The sequence below is a fragment of the Chiroxiphia lanceolata genome, chromosome 2, assembly GCF_009829145.1.
Source record: "Chiroxiphia lanceolata isolate bChiLan1 chromosome 2, bChiLan1.pri, whole genome shotgun sequence".
Classification (NCBI taxonomy): domain Eukaryota; kingdom Metazoa; phylum Chordata; class Aves; order Passeriformes; family Pipridae; genus Chiroxiphia; species Chiroxiphia lanceolata.
Window position 1 is genome coordinate 69264703 of NC_045638.1, and position 21995 is coordinate 69286697.

The following is a 21995-nucleotide window of genomic DNA, read 5'->3' on the forward strand; positions in this document are numbered from 1 at the left end:
TGGTTTTAAGATTATGCAGATTATGAAATCACAGCAACAGGGTTTCATGAGGGCTTTGGTCCAGAAGGCAGGTAACATTCCTCAGACCCCGAACTGAACCTCAGTTTTGTGATAACTGCTCATCACGTCTGAAAACAGTCCTTTGAGCCAAGTGATTGAAAGTACTACAATGACAGTAGAAATACTAAGAACAAAAATAAAAACTCTCCAAACATACCTTTTCAAGGAGATAGCCAATTACTAGAAAGCCTTTTCCACCAAGCATTTGTTCTTGCATGGCTACTGAACTCTTAAGAAGCTCAACCAAGAAAGCCAATAGGGTAGCACTGCATGTAAAAAACAGAAATTTTTTCAGATTACAAATGCAGAAAAGCCAATCTGTTATTTTCTCAATAATCATCAGTTATTAAATGAACAGAAACAGGCTTAAAGAGGTTTATTCTTGAAAGAATAGAAATCTTACTTTTTCTGTTAACAAATTTCTCCAATTATTTTTCTTATATTACAGTGTTAGGAGTGGGAATTCATACTCAAATAAGTGCAAAATCATTCTGTCAGTATTCCTGGTTTGACCAGGACTACCCCAGGTTTTAAATATCCAGTCTGGGAGCTTGCAGTTCTAGCCAAAAGTTTGGCAATTGAAAGAGGCAGGAGATGCTGTGGGATCCAGCTGACAGTGTTTAGATGCAGGCAGGAATCGTGTCAAACATTTTACCATCCACACTAACTATGCTGAACAGAAAAATCTGCAGCCATTAGGTATGTCATCATTCCACACTTCCGTCCCTAGAGTCACTATTACCACAGAAATGAAGCATTAAATGGCTGAACATGCACATGGGCAATAATGCCCACCACAAATGACAGTGAAATAAGAGCAGGGTGGAGAGCTTCTTTCGTACTTTCTTCAGACTAAAGAGAGGAATAATATCTAGGCCTGACTGAATAAAAGTTAAGGATCACTTTTCATCCAGTTAGGAAAGCACAGAAACACTCTACAGGCCACAAAGAAATTGCCCAGCATCCCCATCCCAGCAGTATCTTTAAGTGAAGTGTTCATAAAGCACACGGAGGGAAAAAAAGTGTTCAGAGAAGGTTACAGTTTAGAAACGGAAGAGATATGAAGACTTCAGGGGATAGAATTGGCAAGAACATGAAACTGTTATGAAAACCTGCAATGGAAACATATCAGTGCACCACGGGGGGGGGGGGAAATCACAATTGATTCTTGGGTGATGAGAGTGAAACATAAATACACTCATCTGTTGCGAAAAACCAGAGGAAAGGAAAAAATAAACAAACAAACTATATTTGTAACAGAAAGGAAATATTTAAAATTATTTTTCAAACATCTCATAAAGGTAGATGAAAGAATGCATTGTAGTACATATACACTGTATACATAAAGTCATTATTACTTTTCTGAAAATAAAATAGGTGTTATAGTTCCTAGCTGTACAGACAAGTATCTGCAACCATGAAAGTTCTCACATAGGTAGCAGCTATGAAAAAGTAAATTAAAGGAAATTTCCAACCTGCATTTTATAAATTTCAACTTTACTTACAGTATCTAGTCATCTAAAGGTTCCCTTGTTCTCCAAATAAAATATTTTACTTTGAAATAAATGTTGAGACTGGTTAATCCATGCCAGCACCAAAAAATAATCAAGGTGCTGAGGAAAACAAGATTTATTCTATTTGTTGAGCAAGGCTGCCATGCATAAAGTACACAGTGTAGCCAAAGTACATACTGTGAACATGAAATAGTGCCTTTTCTTGTTTTATTGTTGAATGGTCATAATAATCCATCTAAAATCACATACAGAATGCTCCACAAAGTGTCAGCAGTAAAAGAACACAGATAATATCCATTTACAGTACTCCAAAGCTTTTATCAAAACAGCCTGTCAAGCTATCACATCAATATCAAACCAGTTTTTTCTTACCCTGACCAAAAGTTTCTATTGTATTTGTCATATAAAATAAGATCCTAATAATTTTTACTACACGAAAATCCATAAGAAGATCATATAAAGGGTTGAAGCTTTATATTTAGAAAATATTTTTTTTAAATTCAATAGGTCAAAGAAAATTTCATATGGATAGATGGTGCTTACTACCAACCTCTGTGAATAACCTTATAACTTAGGACAACCACCCATTATGCATAAAGTTAGGAAAAAGCATACATCTTTACAGGATTAGAATCTAAATTACAATATCAAATACTATTAATATTATATTGAAATGTCAAAAATATTCTTAAAATGGATTTGAAAGATTCGTTTACCATTACCATGCTACCAGACTTAAGTTTAACAGAGTCTCATTCCACAACCACTTTATCAAAAGCCCTTTTCTTTGTATTGCAGTTTACTTGCCTATTCTATGAATTTCGATGTAAACTCATGGGCTCGAACTATTCTTATATCAGTACAACCTCTATACAACCGTTAGAACTTCTGATAGGATTCTAAATGCAAGTTATAAGACACACTTCCTCTTTCCTTCTATTTAAGAACACAAAAAACACAAGTCAACTCAGAAATAATCAGTGAATCAGTGACCAGCTTATACCTAACCATGCCACAGACACAGAAACAGACAAGTTGGTTCTGTGTAAGAAAGACCAACTCAAAAAAGTGTAATAATTCAGATGCAGGCAGAGTCCAAATATTACTTTTTAGATATTAACCATCTTTATGTGGGCTATGGTTGAACTAATTAAATTTGCCTACCCACATTAGCTCTGCACAGAGCTACCTTAGCTTTTACTGTAAAGTGATGCCAGTGTTTCTAGTTCCAGGAAAATGTATTCATTTAGCCAATACCTTTGTGAATGAGCTATGCTTTTACTTAGCTACCAAATGGCTTTTAACATATATCAATCCAGACACATAAAGATACTCAGCTCTGCAGAGTCATCTCAGGTCTGCAAGCAGTAACTCTAGCTTCTAATCCTTCTGCATTATGAGATTGCCACCATAAATAATACAGTTGACTGTAGTATATAGTAATTCAAATCTTGGGATAGCACATGTGAATGCATCATTACACCTTCAAGTACATTAAAAAAATCCAAGCACCAGAAAAAGCAGCAGTTAAGGAGAACCATCTGGCAGGCACACAGAGGCACAATGAAGTTTGAGATGAATACTGTATAGGACCACAGTATTGATAAAAAATAGCATTATAATTAAATTTAGCAGTTTGTCCATGTTATTATGCAGGAAATGAAGTAAGTAAAAGATCTGTAATATTTTAACTACTAGAAGAACTATAAAATCAAAATGGAAATGTTTTTAAATTCTCATGGCATGTACAGTATTGAAGTTATTACTCCCTGAAGATGATGACGATCAGAGTTAGGCAGAAAACAGATTATATGTTTAGTCTGAGGGGTTGATTTTTTGGTTTTCTTTTTGAGTATTTTTTGGGGGGGGGAGTTGTGTAGTGTTTGTGGTTTGTGGTTTTTTTTCTCTAGAGAGGTTGCTTACTCTTGTTTCAGGTGAAACTTCTTTTTTTGGGGGAGAAAGGAGGAATAAGCTGCAGTAAGTAACAGTTGTTACACACAACACTGGTTTTACATGTTATATTTTCTACCTTACACACTTTATGCTAGAGATCATTCAATCTGCCTGAAAAAGACCTAACAGTCAACAATTCTCAGATAAACTTTCCAAACCTCTTCAAAACTTTTCTTTCCCCACATGCTCAGACTGAACTCAAGCCAACATTTAAGTGTGTGTATCTAGATATAAAAATACATACTGATGTAATGGATCTCTTCTTCTCAATACTGCATCCTAAAAATTTAGCCTGTCTAATTTAGAGGACTCTATCCAGAACTTTTAACAACTTCCGAGGATAGCCAATTTATGCAGTCACCTTGGCAGCTGAAGGTTTGAAATGTAAAAATTTTTATCAGCAGAACCAGGTTGCCAAAATCATGCTTTTAAAATGGTTGTTGACAGAGGGGAAATAATATTAATTAGAAGACTGTCTTCTAAGATGAACAATTTTTTAAACAGAATTTAACAAACCAACAACTAACATGCATCGGATTGCTGCAGGGTTCACATTAAACTTGCAAAATTCTGTGCACTGCCATACAAAATTTCTCTCCATTCTTGCCTATTTTCAACTTTCCTAGATACAAAGGCAAATATAAAGGATACTTCAGCCCATTCCTACATCTCCTGTATACCATGCCCCACCTAGAACAGATAAGTTTGTCTGCGGTGCAGCAAAGATACAGATAGAAAATGAAAGTATATGTGTCAACCAACAGTAAATCAGAGAACTATGATATCTACTGAAAAAATAAATAATTTCGGGGAAAAAAATTCCAGTAGTTTGCCATTACTAAAAAGCAGGGGAAAAAAGGTTATAGACCAAAGCATGGCAATGTAGTACTTCTAATGGTTATGATACTGCTTAGAAGTACCTTCAAAGTCAGGAATTTGCATAATTAGGATAAAAGTGAAATTTGTCTCGGATTTGTTGTTGTTGTTCTCTTATACTATTTTATTTTTAAACCATCACATGGATCAATTTCTCTAGTCTCCTAATTCCCATGATAATTTTCTCTGTTAAATTTACCTTAATTTAAATTCCGTCTTGTATTGTGAATTATAAAGTTATCTGGATTGGGCTTTACAAAAGGCACTTGTAGTTAAAGTAGGCATGTTTCTGTGAAGATCTAAGTATTCTGATTAATAACAGATTATTTAACTTTAAAAGTCTACATAAAAGAGAATGATGCAGGTATTTGTTTTGTCTGATTCTCTCTGGGAAAGGAACCTTTATAAACTTACTCCATTTGTACTGTCAGCTTCTCCAAAATAATACAAAAAGACTGTATGATCAACTTCATCACAGGCTGTTAATATGATAACTATTGAAAACTAATCAGCATAAACAGGTAAAGTGGTATCAAGAAAAATCACAAAACAACAATTAATGTTTTGTTTTTAAACAAATTCTCAAGGTACTTGTCCCTTAGCTTAAACTCAGAACACAATACTGTCTGTATTGAGGTAAATTATTATTATTATTGCTCTTCATCTGCTGGCTGACCATTACATTGCATTGTTAACAAACAGTTTTAAATGAGTTTGCCTGATTTATTAAGAAATTTCTTACTTCATCAGAATATTTACTATTTTTCACAGTATGAGCTTAGAAATCCTCAGGGAGAAGGACTACCAATTACTATATTGGCAATATATTATGCTGCACAGAAGATAAGAAATGATTTCCCCTTCCTTACTTCAGTTCTTCAGGAAGAAAATCAAAGCACAAACGCTAAGCAAGGATTTGAGAAATCATTTTCACTGCACTTATAATACATTTTGGAAATATAAAACGGGATTTTCATCAAGTTATATTCACTGCTAAATCATGAAATCAAAAACATGTGCATGTTTTAAAACAGTCAACTGCTCTGCTGCAACATTAACAGTCACTCCATTCATATTTATGCAGTCATGGCCACTAAAGCCTATGTGCCACAAAGCCAAGAAGGGTTCCCCTAACCAGGCTGGAGGTAAGATAAACCCAGAGTAGAAGAGGTGGATGGATGGTGGGGATGGAGAGGAAGTTTCCATGAGCTACAGCTATGGTAACTCTCTAAAGTGCTTCTTTAGCTTTCAGTTTAACTGTGTTTTTTCTGTCTGTAAGCTTGTTGGAGAGAAAGGGGAAATGATTTTTTTCTTTTGCCTTTTTGATTTTTGTTCTTGTAACAGGTGCTGAGGTCAATCAAAGAAGACTACTGAACGTGTTTCATTCATAAAATGAGTCAGATGACTAAGTGTTGTGTGGGAGAACTAAAGAGGCAAGTCATCCCTGCTTACAGGCAAAACATTTTGGGATATGGACTCCAGTAATAAACTAGCCACCCTTAATAGTCCTTGGATCTTCTGGAGTATGCAGAGGTACGGCAGTTTACAAGTTTACAAAAGATTTCTATCACATGATACAGTGGAACTATCATCCAGGTAGTCTGATTTGGCAAGCCACATTCCTGCTGCCACAGTTTGGGAAAATTCCAGTACAACCAATTTTATCTGAGCACAGCTAGGTTACACTAGAGATGTGAAATTTTAGGAGTGATATTCAACAATCTTCCCTTTGAAAGGCACGGGGAGAGGGTTATCAGCACTCAACACTGCAAACTCTAAATTGTAGACCACAGGTAGCAATGGACTGGGACCTTGGCTCTCCATCAGAGGCAAAAAGGCAAATGTAACAACCTCAGAAATAATTATTTCCATACCTGCTCTCAAGTTTAAATACCTGTGCCAGCTGAAAGACAGGATGAGAGGACAGGTTAGGAAAGTAGGATACTACTTGGCATTCATCTTATTTGCTACCATGATCTTAAGATAAATTCAGTTAAACTAAAGACATGAATAAGAATTATCAGAAATCCACAGATTTTTCATAATAAGCTAATAAAAAAATCAATACATCAAATCCTAATTCCTGTCAAGCTGTGCTGTTTCATATCTGCAGAAACTGATAGGAAAACTGCCTATTTTTTATCAAACTATTAATCTTAAAAAGTAGATGAAGCAACACTACTAGACAGGAACCCAAAACCTCTTCATCTGAATATAAAAAATAGTAAAAAGACAAAAGAAAAATTTAATGAGATATTAATTGATCAAAGCAAAACACATTAAACATTTACATTTTAACATTGGGAAAGGAACCTTTATAAACTTTATAGAGAACAGGAGTTGTTGCCTCCTTCAACAGTCTCCATATCACTGACTTAGAATAGGTGGGTAATACACTCTGTAAGAGGGCTATCTATATTAAATAGTGAACATAGAGTCAGCAATAAAACTGTCTGAAAAGTTGCTTATATTTACTTTGCTACAAATTCTAGGTGGGTGTACATATTACCTTTAAGGCACTGTATTTATTTAGGATGATAAACAGTAGATGTATTTTTAAATTTTATTGTATCGTGCATGCAATCTAGTGAATCCAGGTAGGAACTTCTAGAAAAAGTATGTAAAACAATTCTTGGAATGATTTCACCTATTTAATGAAACTGCTACAGTTCCCTCTATTTTCAAATGTTTTCCCAATATGGTACAGTCCAAAGCAACAATATCATCTGAATTAACACTTGTTATTTATTCTGGGATGAAATTGGGTCAGTGCCAAAGACTACACACCCAGTACCTTGTCAGAGTCAGTCTGTATGTCAATGCTCAGCAGACTCAAAATAGTTCATAACCGTATACAAGAGATCGCAAGTGAACAAAGCAAATTCCTATCATATTACCATATAATATAACCAAATGTAACAACAGCAGCTTCATAACAGAAAAAAACACTGTATTGGGTTGGCACAGCAAGGTTTTGGTAGCAGGTGGGCTGCAGGGTTGGTTTCGTTAAGAAGCTGCCAGAAGCTTTCCCCATGTCCAACAGAGACAATGCCGGCTGAGTCCAACACACACATGTTGCTTGCCAAGGCCAAGCCCATCAGCAAGAGAGGTAGCATAAAAGAGTGGGGCCAAAAACCACCCAACAACTGCAACCAGAGAGAGGAGTGAGAATATGTGAGAGGAACAGCCCTGTAGACTGTGAAGGTCAGTGAAGAAGGAGGAGAAGGAGGTGCTCCAGGCACGGGAGCAGAGATGCCCCTGCAGCCCTTGGTGAAGAACATGGTGAGGCTGGAGGTCCATGGTGAAGCAAATATCCAGCCCATGGAGGAGCCCCACACCAGAGCAGGTAGATGCCTGAAGGAGGCTCTGACCCCGCGGGAAGCCCACACCAGAGCAGCCTTCTGGCAGGACATGTGGGCAATGGAGGGATAAGCCCATGTGGGAGCTGGTTTGCTGACAGGACTTGTGACCCTGTGGGGACCATGCTAGAGCAGTCTGCTCCTGAAGAACTGCAGCCTTGTGCAACCCACATTGGAGAATTTCATGGAGGACTGTCTCCTGCGGGAGGGACCCCATGCTGAAGCAGAGGAAGAGTGTGAGAAGTTCTCTTGCTGAGGAGGAAGAAGCCGCACTTAGATAATGTGTGATGAACTGACTGGAACACCCATTCCCCATTCCCCTGTGCCATTGAGGAAAGGAGACGGAGAAATCAGGAGTGAAGTTAAGTCCAAGAACAGGGGAGGGGTGGAGGGAAGATGTCTTTCAGGTTTGGTTTTATTTCTCATTATCCTACTCTGATTTGTTTGGTAAAAAATTAAACTAATTTCCCCAAGTCGAGTCTGTTTTGCCCATGATAGTAACTGGGGAATGATCTCTCCCTGCCCTTATCTTGACCCAAGAGCCTTTTGATATATTTTCTCTCCCCTGGCCAGCTGAGGGAAGTGATGTAGTGGCTTTGGTGGACACGTAGCATCCAGTCATGTTCAGCACACCTTATTGTGAATGTTTCTTTTCATTACATAAAACACCTTATTGACCTAAACTGCTAATTTTTTTATTCTAACCAGAGTAATAAAAAGCAAGCTGAAAAGTAGCAGTCTTGGCAATGTAGTTAAGCACCACTCTCCTGAACAGCAGGTGCATTATTTCATCTGAGAAAAAAATACTTAAAATATGAACAGTTTCCATTTTTTTAATTTCAGTGTATGAGAGCATAAGAATCTATTCAGTGTTTCAGAAGCAGAATTGTAGGTTAATTTCAATACTTAGTCTCATGGAAGATGTAGATAAGGCACACAGGGGTATACATATAACAGGAATAAAGAACATTTATTAAAAATACCATTAAAACACAAACTTGATATATTCATATTGCCCTGCTTTATAATTTAAAATTTAATTTACAATGAATCTATTAATGTAGAAAAATTGCAATTGCAAGTGGATCAAGATGATTGAAAAGCAAAGTGTTCCCTCACAGTCATATTAACAAACCTCTTCCAACGTTAAAAAAAACCCCACCAAACAACAAAACAAATAACTGAGAACCCTGAAGTTATTAAATAGATTTTGGTATTTCCAGGAGAGAAGGTGAGGAAGATTCAGAAAAGTAGTCTGGAAACCTAGGACACTTACACTGGGATACCAAAATATTTATCCTCACCTCCCAGGAAGCATTAGGACAGAAGGCAGCACAACTATCTGAGGTACAACTTCTGCATTCCTCCAGTTGGCCACCAGAAAAAATTACATTCTACAGCCACACAAGCCTTTAATAACATAACAGTATACTCTCATGAAGCATCTTTTGTTCTTTTATTTGCCTACTTCATTGTTCACTTAAAGTATTATTGTTCTCAATAACAATATCCCATTAAATAAAATATGATAAAATAATGCACATACACCAAAACTGTGGTAATTCAACATTTAAGTTACATCTCATCAAGCAGTCATTTGCTTAAAAATTTTTTGAATATGTTCTTGAGTTAGGATCACATCTTTTTGTATTATGCATTCGTACAATCACATAATGAATTACAGATCTCTGTTTAGAATATAATCTAATTATAGCAGAACTGCATTCACTTATTCGAGAACTAATTTTTTTTCTGTTTACAGTTCAACAAACTCCAGAAATGTTCTGTACATTTTAAATTGATTATGAATGTTCTCACTCACTGGGAAGACCACACACTTGGGAAGAATTAGTCTTTATCTCAACTTCTAAAACTTATATTACATTAGCTCTCAATTTTTAAACAGATCTAGTTTTTACTTAGTCTTCTATTAAAGATTCAGATCATTAATGAATTTCACATGTATTTTATTCCTATGTAGGAATAAACACACACATAATCTTCCTTAAATTAGAATAAAACATTTTTGCCTACTGCTTTGCCAGTACATAAAATATACAGGGATTTTTTTTCCGAGTTTATTTCAAACCAAGCATTCTTTTTCTATTTCCCTTACTTCACCACACTTGCATACATGCAAGGTACATCCTGCAAAACAGACTACAAAAAAGTAAATATCCCACATGAGCCAATACACAACCAGCTTTTTTGTCTTTAATGTTGAATGAAATAATTTGCACAACCATACCGCTTGGAAGAAGAATTCACAATTTTTAAGACTGTGGTATTACTTCTAACATTGTACTTAAATATTCTCATGAAATACATCAATTTTTCACACTACAGAAACAAATAAAAACCAGCAGTCATCTTAGCTACATATACTTGAGTTACCAGATTGATTAATTTCTTAAATTGAGACAAGTAATCTTTCATGAGAAATTATGCCAATGTATCACTTCTGATTAAATTTTTCAAATTTTTTAGCAATTTTTGTATTTGTTATTTTTTAAGTTAATTAATTTATTAATGAACTAGCTAATGCAATAGGAAATATCCAGAATAATTAACAGAATAATATTCTAAGCAGGAAAATAAGCCAGGTGTTCTGCATTATGCATCTATTTTAGCAATTTATTCAAATACAAAAGTCAGCTTATGTGGTCCCTAAACACTGCTTTCTATCAGGCTTTGGTTACAGATCATCTTACAAGGAAACACTATACCAGTTCTTCAGCACTACCTTTTCAGTTTTGTTACCACCAAAGATTTAGGCCACACGTTTTTACTGAGAAGTTTAAATATCCTATGTTGACACTAGGACAGGAGCCTGCTTTGACAAACAAGCGGCAGGAGACCTTCTTTCCAAAAATAATTAGAGCTGAGCTAGCTTTGAGCAAGAAGTCACCATCCTCAGAGGTAATTAAAATACATGCAGATGTGGCATCTAGGAACATGGTTTAGTGGTGGACTTGACAGTGCTCGGTTAATGGTTGGACTCAATATCTTAAAGGTCTTTTCCATCCTAAAGGATTCCATGATTCTAAGTCAGCATGAGTACTGACAGACTCTTAAGCAGTCCTTTTCGGGGTACACATGGAAGCATTCATCTAACAGCTGTGTGAGCTCTTCAACTTAGTATCAGAGAAGAGACTTCACGGGTCCTGGCTTAAAACTCTCTTAGTGTGTTCCCAGTCACTGCCACAATTTTAACATTTTGACTGATAACTGATCATAGCTCTATGACTTTCTGATCATGAATGAATTAATATTGAATGTTATGAAATATGGGTTCAAATGACACACACTTTGAGAATCTTGACACCGCACTGTCAAGTAAAAGCACATTGGTTTCTTTCAGAAGTTGGAAGAACTGTCATAAAACTACCCAACTACCCTAAGAGACTCTAGAGTGATTTGAATTCATTATTTACTCATATCAGTTTGATGCCAGTTCCATCTAGAATCTCATCAGATTAATACAATTTACATACTGTACAGTAAATTACTTTTCAAAAAATAATGTTTTTCGAGGAAACAAGGGTAAAATGCAGAAAAATATAGCACATTCCCACAGTAAAAAGAAAAAGATGCTAAGCTTTATTTAGTTTTAATCTTGTTTGAAAGTAGCTTACCAAACTGTTGTTTCCACCTGACTGTCATGCAGCTGTCGATTGTCTAACTGGGCAAAGAGAGGAAAAAGAACTTGGATCCCTCCAATGGAATGAATTGCACTGTGAATGGAGTGGGTTACAATAGCTTTCACATCCTAAATTAATAAAAAAAAGGAAAAACCTCAATTAATCTCAATTTTAAAGGACAGTTTAAAATATAATTTGGGAGCACTTTAACACCAAATTGAATGCAAACCTGTGTTAATTTTTTATAATCACTATATTTAAGGTAAACATTAAATAGAAAAACTTCTTTATCATGGCAAACTGTGCCTTATATAAGGTATGAAGTCTATATTTCTTAAGGGAGAAATAATCTTCCCTTGCTTTAGAAAGTGAGCGAAGAAAGAACAGGTCAAGTGAAAGCTATATTAAGAGCTTATATAATACAAAATAACAATCTCTGTACACTAGCATACAAATCCTCTGGTTATCCAAGTGATGTTCAGCTAACAGTAATCTCATAACATCAATTTAGCAGCACAAACCTGAAGCATAAGAGCATGGGGGGAGTGTACAAAAATTGAAGGATTCTCCTTTGGTGAGGATTCAAGGCATAGTTGAGCATCAGTAGCCTTCGCGTTATAAGTAAAAGCAATGCTACTTGCAAGTTTCCCATCATACAGCACTTGTTTATGGTGCTCAGCCAGATGAATGTCACTCTCGGATTTAAATTTGAACGTGCTCTGAAAAAAACCAGAAGTTTTACAAAGTAATTAATCTAGACAAAAACCTTGCCATAAAATGTGCAAAGACTACATGGGACTTGAGAGGGCATATAGAAACTACTAAACTTTGTTTTCATTTATTTACCAGTAGCCTAATGGTACCAGACAATTTTTTTATTTACTCTACACCACACCAATGTACCAATACAATATTTGGTATTGTATGTAGTATCTCTCCTTTCAGCATCAGTGTTAACAAGTTTCAGAAGTAACTACCTGAAAAAAAAGTGTCAGATTAAGCAGCTATAAATATGTTAAAACAAAAAGTAAGCACATAACACATTAAAAATAATGAACAAATTAATCACTTTGTATTTTAGGTTATATAAACTCACTCAGAATATAAAATGATATACCATCTTGATTAAAGGAATAGTTATTTTTGAACAGTATTAAAATCCATGCTACATTAACAGTCAGGAGTATATACAAATGAGCTACTTATACTAAAATAAAATCCAAATAAAATTATAAATGCCGTATTTCAAATTAATGATTCTTAAACTCAGAGCTTTTCCAAGGAAGGTTGAAAAATTCTGTTACTCCTAAACATACCATGACTCGTATCTTATCTAAAACTAGTTTTTTCTGGCAACACTGACAAATCAATCAAGCGTAAGAAGATAGATTTCTGCCTTTCTGTAAAGCACTGTCAGATTTACTTGGCATATAACTATTGTAACAACCATTTAGCAGTGGCAAGAAGACAACTAGTAGTAACACAGTGCTGTACTGATATAAACAAAGGAAATTTGTTAGAAATTACCAACATTTAATTAAGCAATAAAAATGTAATATATTTCTAAAAAATTTGCTCAGTTTAAAATAATTTATTTCTGAGGTTAGTATGAATAATTTTCCTTGCTTCTCATTGTATATAGCCATCACAATACTCCTTATCCCTTTGGTCCTACCAAACTTCCTTTTCCCTTTCTCCCCCAGTATGAAATGTCATTTAACTATTGAAAGTACCTCCATCAGGATTTTTGTTTTCCATGCTAGAATTAAAACAGGCAATTTATAGGCTATCAACTGCTCTTTCCAAACAAATTAGATGTTCCTACCAACAACATAACTCCATAAACCCTATCCAGCCTTTGCAGAGCTCTCAATGCTGCTGGAAATGCTGACAAAATTATCTTGCTAACAGCCAAACGATGGGAAAGTGCACCTGCTCTAGTGATTGACTCATGGCAATAGAAGGTCTTCTGACTAGCATCCATTTGTATGTGGGGCATAATCTGAATAGACTGGGAACCTGACTGCAGCTGCTGGGAGATCTGCTTGGAGCAGATCTGTCGGTCAGCAGCATCCCACGCTGGGTGATGTCAGGCAGAAGGGAGGCTGCAATGCCGTGCTGAAAACGTATGAGGTGCAGGTACCATAACAGAAAACACAACTAGTAAGGGCGACAATAAGTGAATGGTTCTATCTACATTTGACAAAGAAGGATAATGATATGTTTAGCTGCATTAGGAGGGGTGTTGCCAACAGGTGGAGGGAGGTGATTCTTCCCCTCTAGTTAGCATTGGTGAGACAAACCTGTAGTTCTGGACTCCCACTGGGAGCCATGGACTTAATGAGGGAGTGCAATGAAAGGCCACTAAAACCATGAAGAGACTGAATCATATCTCCTGTGAGGAAAGACTGAGAGAGCTGGGACTTTCATCCTGCAGAAAAGAAGCCACAGAAGGGATCTCATGTATAAATATCTGGAGGGAGGGTGAACAGAAGATGGTGTCAGGCTACTCAGTGGTGCCCAGTGGCAGGACACGCATCAATGGCCAAAATCAGAACATCAGGAAACACTTTTTCACTGTGAAAGTGCCCAGCAAGGTGATAGAGTCTCTATCTTGGAAGACATTATAAAAACTGTCTGGACATAGTCCTGAGCAACCGGTTCTAGATGGCTCTGTTTGAGCAAGAAGGTTGGACTAGATGATCTCCAGCTGTCCCTTCAAACAACTTGAACCATTCTGTGATTCTGTGATTTGTGTTTCGGTTAGGAGTCTGTTTTGTAGGTAAACTGTCAGTGATTCCCACTTACTACTCTGTTCATACTGCAAAGCTGTTCAGAACCAAAGAGACTTCCTTTAGGCTGAAACTCAAACGTCCTGCAATCAGTGATATTCATTCAGCCCAAAGGATCAGACTAAAACCAATCTGAAGTAAAAACCCCCAAATCTACACACTATGAGTATTCAGTCCTCAACACTAAATGTTTTAATCTAGAAATGTGTTCCTACTGGGCTGCACTACTTACTGAAATAGAAAACCCCAAACAAGGAGTATTATGCTTAGAACTTGAGAGTTGGCTCTCTGTTTATATGGCTGCCTACATCACTTATCAGGAAATGACTGCTACGTATTACAGATTTGTCCTGAGGAAGGTGATGATGTATTTCTCCCCATAGGGCATTTTAAACTATACAGATACTCTGTGCACTTTCTGCAGAGGAAAAAATATAGTGATTCCATTGATTTCTAAAGATATCTACACGCTGCATGTATTATATTTTAATGTTTTGTCAAATGAAAACATCTATTACCCTGAAAATCTTTCATGCCTCTAAGTTTTGTCAGATTCCAAAACTCTGAAGGTTTTTCCACTATACAGTTTTTCATAACTTTGCTGTTTTAAATATGTCAAAGTGTTTCAACATAAAATTGTATACTTTCATTAACATGAAATTTTGTAACATTCTAAACTGCTTAACTTAAATCAGTTTTATAAACAAATTTTGGCATTAATCTATCTCCTAGTTTTCAGTGTTCAATATGTCTCAAGAATTTATCAGAGATCATTATTTGAAAGTCAGGCACAAATATGTTATGAAACAATATAATACATCCTCACACTTTTTTGAGAAAAGAAATTAAAAGGACATTCTGCCATCAAAGCCTAACAAATCATAAACTGGAAATGGTGATCTCCTACCCAAAAGATTACTATACGGAATGGAAAGAGAGGCTACAAATTCTGATGTATGATACTTTATTACTAACATTGATCTACAGAAAGAGAAAAGAAATTCTGCATATGCATATCATACTGGGGACTTGGGAAAATACAACCTCAGGAGGATAGCAGAGGCTGTTGAACACAGGAGCTCAAATTGCAAATGGTAAGTTATGGTCACTGAAGGAATGCTACTCTGAGGTCTGGTACAGGCAGTGCGAAAGCATCAAGCTGGCAAAAAAGAGCCTTAGATTCAACATATTCTGTATAAAGTAAAAATATATACAGGATCCATATAAAGGATAGCTGTAGCTCCTACAGGAATGGGAGAGGGAACAGAGAGCCAGTAATTACTCCAGCACTGTGCTTGATCAGGAGCATTGCTTAAACAGCAGCAGCTCTCCCTTTTCCTTTAGCAGCAAGAGTGCTACTTTTTGATTTACTATTCACTCCATTTTGCTACTATAAGTTCAGCAATCATACATAAAATAATGTTTTGTACTACGTAATTGGTTTAAGCAAATTTGAATTTTCAGTGTTATTTTGTGTATGTGTATGCATGAATATATTCATACTCCAGCGTTCATACGCAACAAAAAGATTGATACTGCGGCACTGATCAAGAACAGCATATGGAATAATCTGATAACTTGCTTTGAAATGTCTATGGGAGAGTTAAGAGAAGCAGAGAAGTGGCACAGATTTCCCAGGGCTATTAGGACAGGACTTTCAGAAACATTCCTTTATAAACAGCACCAAACAGGGATATCAGATGCATCTCTTTCTCCCAAATTACCTTCCTTGCGCCTCTGTTCTGTTCATCAGCCCCTTAGAATCCCAGCTGAGACAGCCTTTTCTTTGCTGCCTGGGAAGAAGGATGGGCAGCAGAACAAGCACAGTGAGAGTGTGCTCTCATTTCTTTTTTCTTTCTTCCATCTCTAACAAGTGCCAAGTGTCAACACAATAGGTAAAACTCCTGTTCAGCAAGGCTGAACAAGGACTGAAAATGAGCAAAACAACCTAGGAATGCAAATATTGAATCCTACTATGTTTCTACTAAATATAATTTTAAATTTCAAGATAACCTATGGATTAATTTAGGATGACTCAACAGGGAAGAGACAAATCACATAGTTCTGTTATAAGTATATTTGCCCCTCCTCCCCTCTTTATTATTTATTTCAAACTGAAACATCTATTTGATCAACAAATAAATTTTTGTACTAAGTCATGCTGGTTACAAACAAATGCATTCAGAAGGACATGCTGAGCAAGATCAGCATGGAAGTATTATTAACTGTTTCTATGTTACAACACTCTGTAATAAGCATGTCATCACGGCCAGGCTTCGCGAATGGAGATTTGAGGAGGGCTCTACCCACAATTGTTACAAGCGCGCTGGTGGCTAAAAAGGCCAGTACAAGACAGTCACATCCGATTGCAAAAGGCACAGCAGAAAGACTCCTTAGGTGGTAAATTCTGCAAGGCACGAATCTTTCTGCGTTGTCTTTTCTCCTCGAGAGTGATCCTGCGTGTGTTCTCAAAGGAAGCAGTAGCGTTATAGATGGTGTGTCTCCAGACCTCCCGATTGGAGGCCAGAATAGACCAGTTATGGTGATCAATATGGCCAAGGCTGAGGTGTTGTTTCAGGGAGTCCTTGTATCTTCTCTTTGGGGCTCCTCTCATGCGGCAGCCGGTGGCAAGTTCACCATAAAGCAAGATCTTAGGGAGGCAGTGGTTCTTCATCCTTGAGACGTGTCCTGCCCAACGCAGCTGTGTTCTCAGCAACATGGCCTCAATACTTGTGACTGCTGCTTGTTCTAAAACAGACGTGTTAGTCACATAATCTGACCAGTGAATGTTTAGGATTGTACGGAGACAGCATTGATGGAAGTGTTCTAGGAGTTGCAGGTGGTGGTGGTAGATGACCCAAGACAGCACTATGTCTCTGTAAACACTGATCTTTGTACTTTTTTTCAAGTGTTTATTTCACCAAACAAAGAGATCCAGGAATTTTTGAGGAAGAAGAGAACCACCCACCAAGCACACCTTGCACTGCCAATAAGCATGTAATGTGCTATAAATAATATAAATATTATATATAAATATATAATTATTTGATATGCATAATAAATAAGGCTTATTTTAATGACTTCTCTAGTTAATCCTACCTGCACCACTGAACAGAGGTGGGACAAGGTACAACAGATTCATTTTTCTTTGTAGATCAAGATCTGCCTTTCCTTGAACTTTGTGCCTTTGGTGTTATTTGCAACAATACATACTATGTATATTCACAGCTGTGTGCCTACTGCACTGTCCTGTATGCTGGTAGATTATACATATTTCTCTGCATTCCAGAGGTCTCAATGGCAGTCATTGCAGACTCGGAGCACTAGGAATGATTGTGAGGGCAGCTGAATGACAGGCAAAATCATAGTCTCTTTTCATGAACAAAGTAGGTAGAGAGATGGTTGCTTCCCCTAAAGAATCAGATCATCAGATCTAATGGACCACAATATGAATCGTAAATCAAAGGAACTACCACAGACTGTCATAGGGAAGAAAAAAACATATGTATGAAGACGCTCTCCAAAAATTTTCAAGTATTTTAAATAATCTTCCTTTGGGAGAAAAAGTTTGGCACTACCAGAGTTCCCAATGCATCTAGAACAGTTGCTCTTAGGAAGTTAGGCAAGAGCAAGAATATGACCTCTAATGTTCAGCAATTCAAGCTACATATCAATCGAGGCTCCTTTGTATTAAGAAATACCATACTGAAGTATTCTGAACTGAAGAAATGAAGTTAAATGAGATATGAAAGAGGCAGGCTTTGAGTGAAGGCTACAATTGGTGTTCGGAGATCTCTAAATTACAGGATGTGGTTCCTTTTTTTTGAATGTGGATAGATCTTGGGTTGGAAGAAAGTGAGAGAAAAGTCTCCTGTTTTGTCCTTTTTTTTTTTTGGAAATAAGGAAGTTAAATTAAAAGTTATTTCTAGGGTCCGCTCTGTGAACCTGTTCTTTTTAGCTGCTATTAATTAGTAAAATATACTTTCAGATTTTTAGACAAGGATAGAAACTCCTTCAGAGAACAAGGGGGCATTAACTGTGCTAGGTACATGACCAAAACCTAAAAATATGACATACCAAAGAAGAATATCTCCAAAATATTAAATTTATCTAACTGAAATTTTAGAAAAATCAACAAGAAGCTATAGGGATGAAGAAATGTAGTTTAATGGAAGCCTATGAATCAAGAAAGGCAATTTGACAAAACTGTAATAAGGTTAGTGCAGTAACTACTGGAAACATCATTTATCATGAAAGCACATGTGCCTTATCAACACCTTCAACACTCACAAAACCTTTCATAATAATCTTCTCTTCTTGAAACACATGAAAACATTATTCCTATTTGATATCACATCAGTATGCTGCTGCAAATTCAGGAACTTAATAAATTCATAAAGGTTTACTACATTTATTATTAAGAAGTATAAAGTTATATTAGTTTATTTTGTATGACCAAAATATATTTGCAGAAATATTTGTTTAGTACAGTACTAAGTCTGGAATAAAATACTCCTTGTTTGCACAGGTAATACACATCTATTGACTGACTGAACATTTTTAGTTTCAAGGCAGTTTTAACCATTAACCACATACAATAGATTTCCTCTTCTCCAAGTAACCCTAACATATATTTGGTTATTCACAGTACACACCTACCATTAAAGAAATTTGCAACTCTTGCTGTCATTCAAGTGCTAGTTATCATCAAATGATTTAGAGCAGTTATTTTGAGCACACAAAATTAATATTACTAGAATCTAAATGTTGATATTTACTTTTGAATTTTAAAGGTTTTTATTTTCAGAGTGTATTACATATACCAAAAAACTGAAAGTCTAGTTCAGATCACAGGAAATTTCAAAAATAAAAAAAAGAAGATTTGGGAATAATAGGATGTAGAAATTCAATAGTGTTTATCCAAGGTTAGATTAATTTTCAAGTATTATCCACTAGGCACTTTAGTGTCTGACTAGAGATCCATGTACCATTAATTTGTCCAAACTGTCCCCCAAATGTCACTGGCAAAGCATGAGTAAAAAATTCAACTGGTATTTCAGCAGAACTGTCTGAAATCATGCATTTGAAAGAATTGGTTTATTATGCTTTGCTGAATGTTAATCTGTCTTAACTCAGGTTTTAGACGCAGAGAGTAGAGAAGAAATTTATTCCCATGGTATTCAGTACACTGAATACAAAATTTCTCTAATTTGAGTATGACCCAAAGTAATAAATTTCACATACAAACATATTTCAGCTAAGCTTTAAAGAAACTTGCATCTTCCAAAAAGCTGGTGGAAAGTCAGAATTAGTTAGGATACTTGAAGAAATAGTCTTCTTTTGCTGAAACCAAATCACGTGAAAAAATGTACATGATACTAGGAGGAATACCTACATCCATATGTATCTTCCAATTATATCTATCAATCATTTACTTTTTCCAGTTTTATGCTTTTAAGATCCATTATTACCTTATATCCAGGTCCTAACTGATGAATTGCAAAAATCTGTGCTGGGTTGAGTGCTTCAGTGAATACATATACTGCTCCAAGCTGGCCACAGAACACTCTATTTGCATCAGCAGTCTCCGAAGATCCAAGAAAACATTTATCATAGCTCTGTACCAGAAAGAAGCAATATTAATAATGAAATAATATTAATGCACAGCTACTGAAGCCACAAATAAAGGGAGACTGTAATTAAAAAGATAAACCAAGCATTATCAATCATTTATTTGCTGTGGTGAACAACTTAATTTTGAATATTGTAGCATTAACTGGTTTACAGGTCTGCATTACAATGCTGTTATGACTGGCTGCTAGGATTTGTTTTCTATTAATTGGTCAAAATACAACAGAGAAAATTAGAATAGTACATTCAATTACCAAATAACCTTCCCGATTTCCTTCTAGAAATATGAAAGCCTTGAAGTTCCTTGTAATTATACTCAGAACTCCCATTGCTAACTCACAAGAACACATGATGAAATGCCCTCTTCTTTCACTGTTGTGCTAACAGAGCTAAATATCTCTAGTACAAAAAAAAAACCCAAACACAGATTTTTCTAGTTTGCAGCCGGTGCACAGTTTTTCTCTATGACCACAGGCTATAATGATTTAGTTTGACCTAATTCTCTTCTGCCTTCTGTAGTCACAAGAGTTGCTATTTTCCATTCCTTCTTCTAATAACTACCCCTCTGTACAAAGACCTCTTGCAGTTTTCATTTAACCACTTCCTATTTTTTCAGATTAGAAGTGATTTTTGTGGCTATTTTGCAAGATTCATGTTAAGTTCTTCTGGTGTTTCTAAAAAAACCTGTATAGAACAAAGACCTGGGGAATCGGAATACAAGATGCGGCACAAAAGGACAACAACAGGAAGCTCAAGGATCTTTGAAAGCTATTCTGTCAGCTTCCTTGAGTCACATGTACTTTACTGAATGGAAATAAGGATCACATCTCACATCTCACTTTTTGAGCTGAATCAGCAAACCAGTAGAACCTGCATTAGGAAGCCTGCTTTTTCATCTTGCTTGACTGCTGAGTTTTACTTTAAGGAAAAATAGAGAATGGAATGAAATATGGTGAACTGTTACAGAAACTGATCTAGGTGAATAGGCTATTAACAAGGAAAAGGGGAGTCTGTCTAAGCAGTTAGGAGGAAGTCAAAGATCTGGAGCTCAGCTTTGAGATGAGGTGAGGTAAGAAGTATCCAGCTTTTTATCTTTGATTTATCCTCCTTTTGACCAAATACCTCTTTTAATTCTTTTTTCCCCTTGGAAAAAAAAAATTTCCCTTTCTATTTTTTTAAGCAATTATTTCGACAAAATTAAAAAACTTCTGAAAAAAAATACATTGGTTCATAAAGTCATATCCAGGATGCACAGTGCAAAATATGGGCTAATGAGACCCCTCTGACTCCTGGTAAATCTAATGGTGAAAATTTCTAATAATTTTCAGTTAGTTCATTGAAGTCTTTCTTAGCCTTGAAGGCTTTCCTGACACTGTGCCATTACTGTCAGAAAGTGTTAAGTCAATTAACATTGAGCAATTGCCATTGTTAATGGTTATTTGAGGAATTTGTCTGAGCTACCAACGTCACTTTTTTCCTAATTTGTACTTAAATATTCTGAGATATACATTCCTGCCTATTAAAATGGCATTTTCCTGAATTCTTCTAGTAATCATTAATTGTACAACAGCCATTGAACTTCTCAATAGATTCTGAGTTTTACACATAATCACACTCTAGGTCTGTTACTCTGGAGTAATTTCCAGTTCTTTCCTTTTTCATTCTTCCCAGTTTACAGTAGCTCTTCCCGCTTAGCATTTGTCATTAAGGACTACAGATCTCCACACACCAGTAACAGCCCAGGTCCTCTGAGACCTCAAGTGGCTTTTCAGTCATCACATTCCACTTATCACAAAAATGTTTACATTACCAAGGGGAAACCCATGCTCTGCAAAAACTGAAAGGCTTGCCTTTTCTTGCAAGTAGAAATGCTACCAAGAGAACAAAGAATGGCAATCAGAAGCTTTAGCAAGCAGAGCCCTCCTACTTTAATTAACATGTAATATTTAAACCCTTCCTTTCAAATCTAACTTTGCCTCTAGAATTTAGTGAAAGACAGCTCATTTCCTTAAGTACAAACAGGTTTTGTTATCCCACACAGTCAGTCAGAAAAAAACGAGAATCGTATTATAAATAAAAAAATAACAAAAGTGTAGCAAGCTGATGAATCAAGAACCTCCGAAAGTCTATCACAGCTTTAGCTGAAGGCAAAGCACAAGAAAACCATTT

The 21995-nt window shown here is 36.1% G+C and overlaps 1 protein-coding gene across 4 annotated transcripts in view; it reads right to left on the reverse strand.

Annotated features, from left to right (window-relative positions):
* NBEA (neurobeachin) overlaps positions 1-21995 on the reverse strand; it is a 477681-nt gene that overhangs the window by 345226 nt on the left and 110460 nt on the right. For all 4 annotated transcript variants that reach the window (XM_032678783.1, XM_032678782.1, XM_032678781.1 and 1 more), the window contains exons 8-11: positions 19667-19813; positions 11925-12122; positions 11398-11531; positions 218-326 (exon numbers count right to left, since the gene is read on the reverse strand). In XM_032678783.1, coding sequence (XP_032534674.1) covers positions 218-326; positions 11398-11531; positions 11925-12122; positions 19667-19813 — 588 coding nt within the window. The remainder of the gene's footprint in view (positions 1-217; positions 327-11397; positions 11532-11924; positions 12123-19666; positions 19814-21995) is intronic.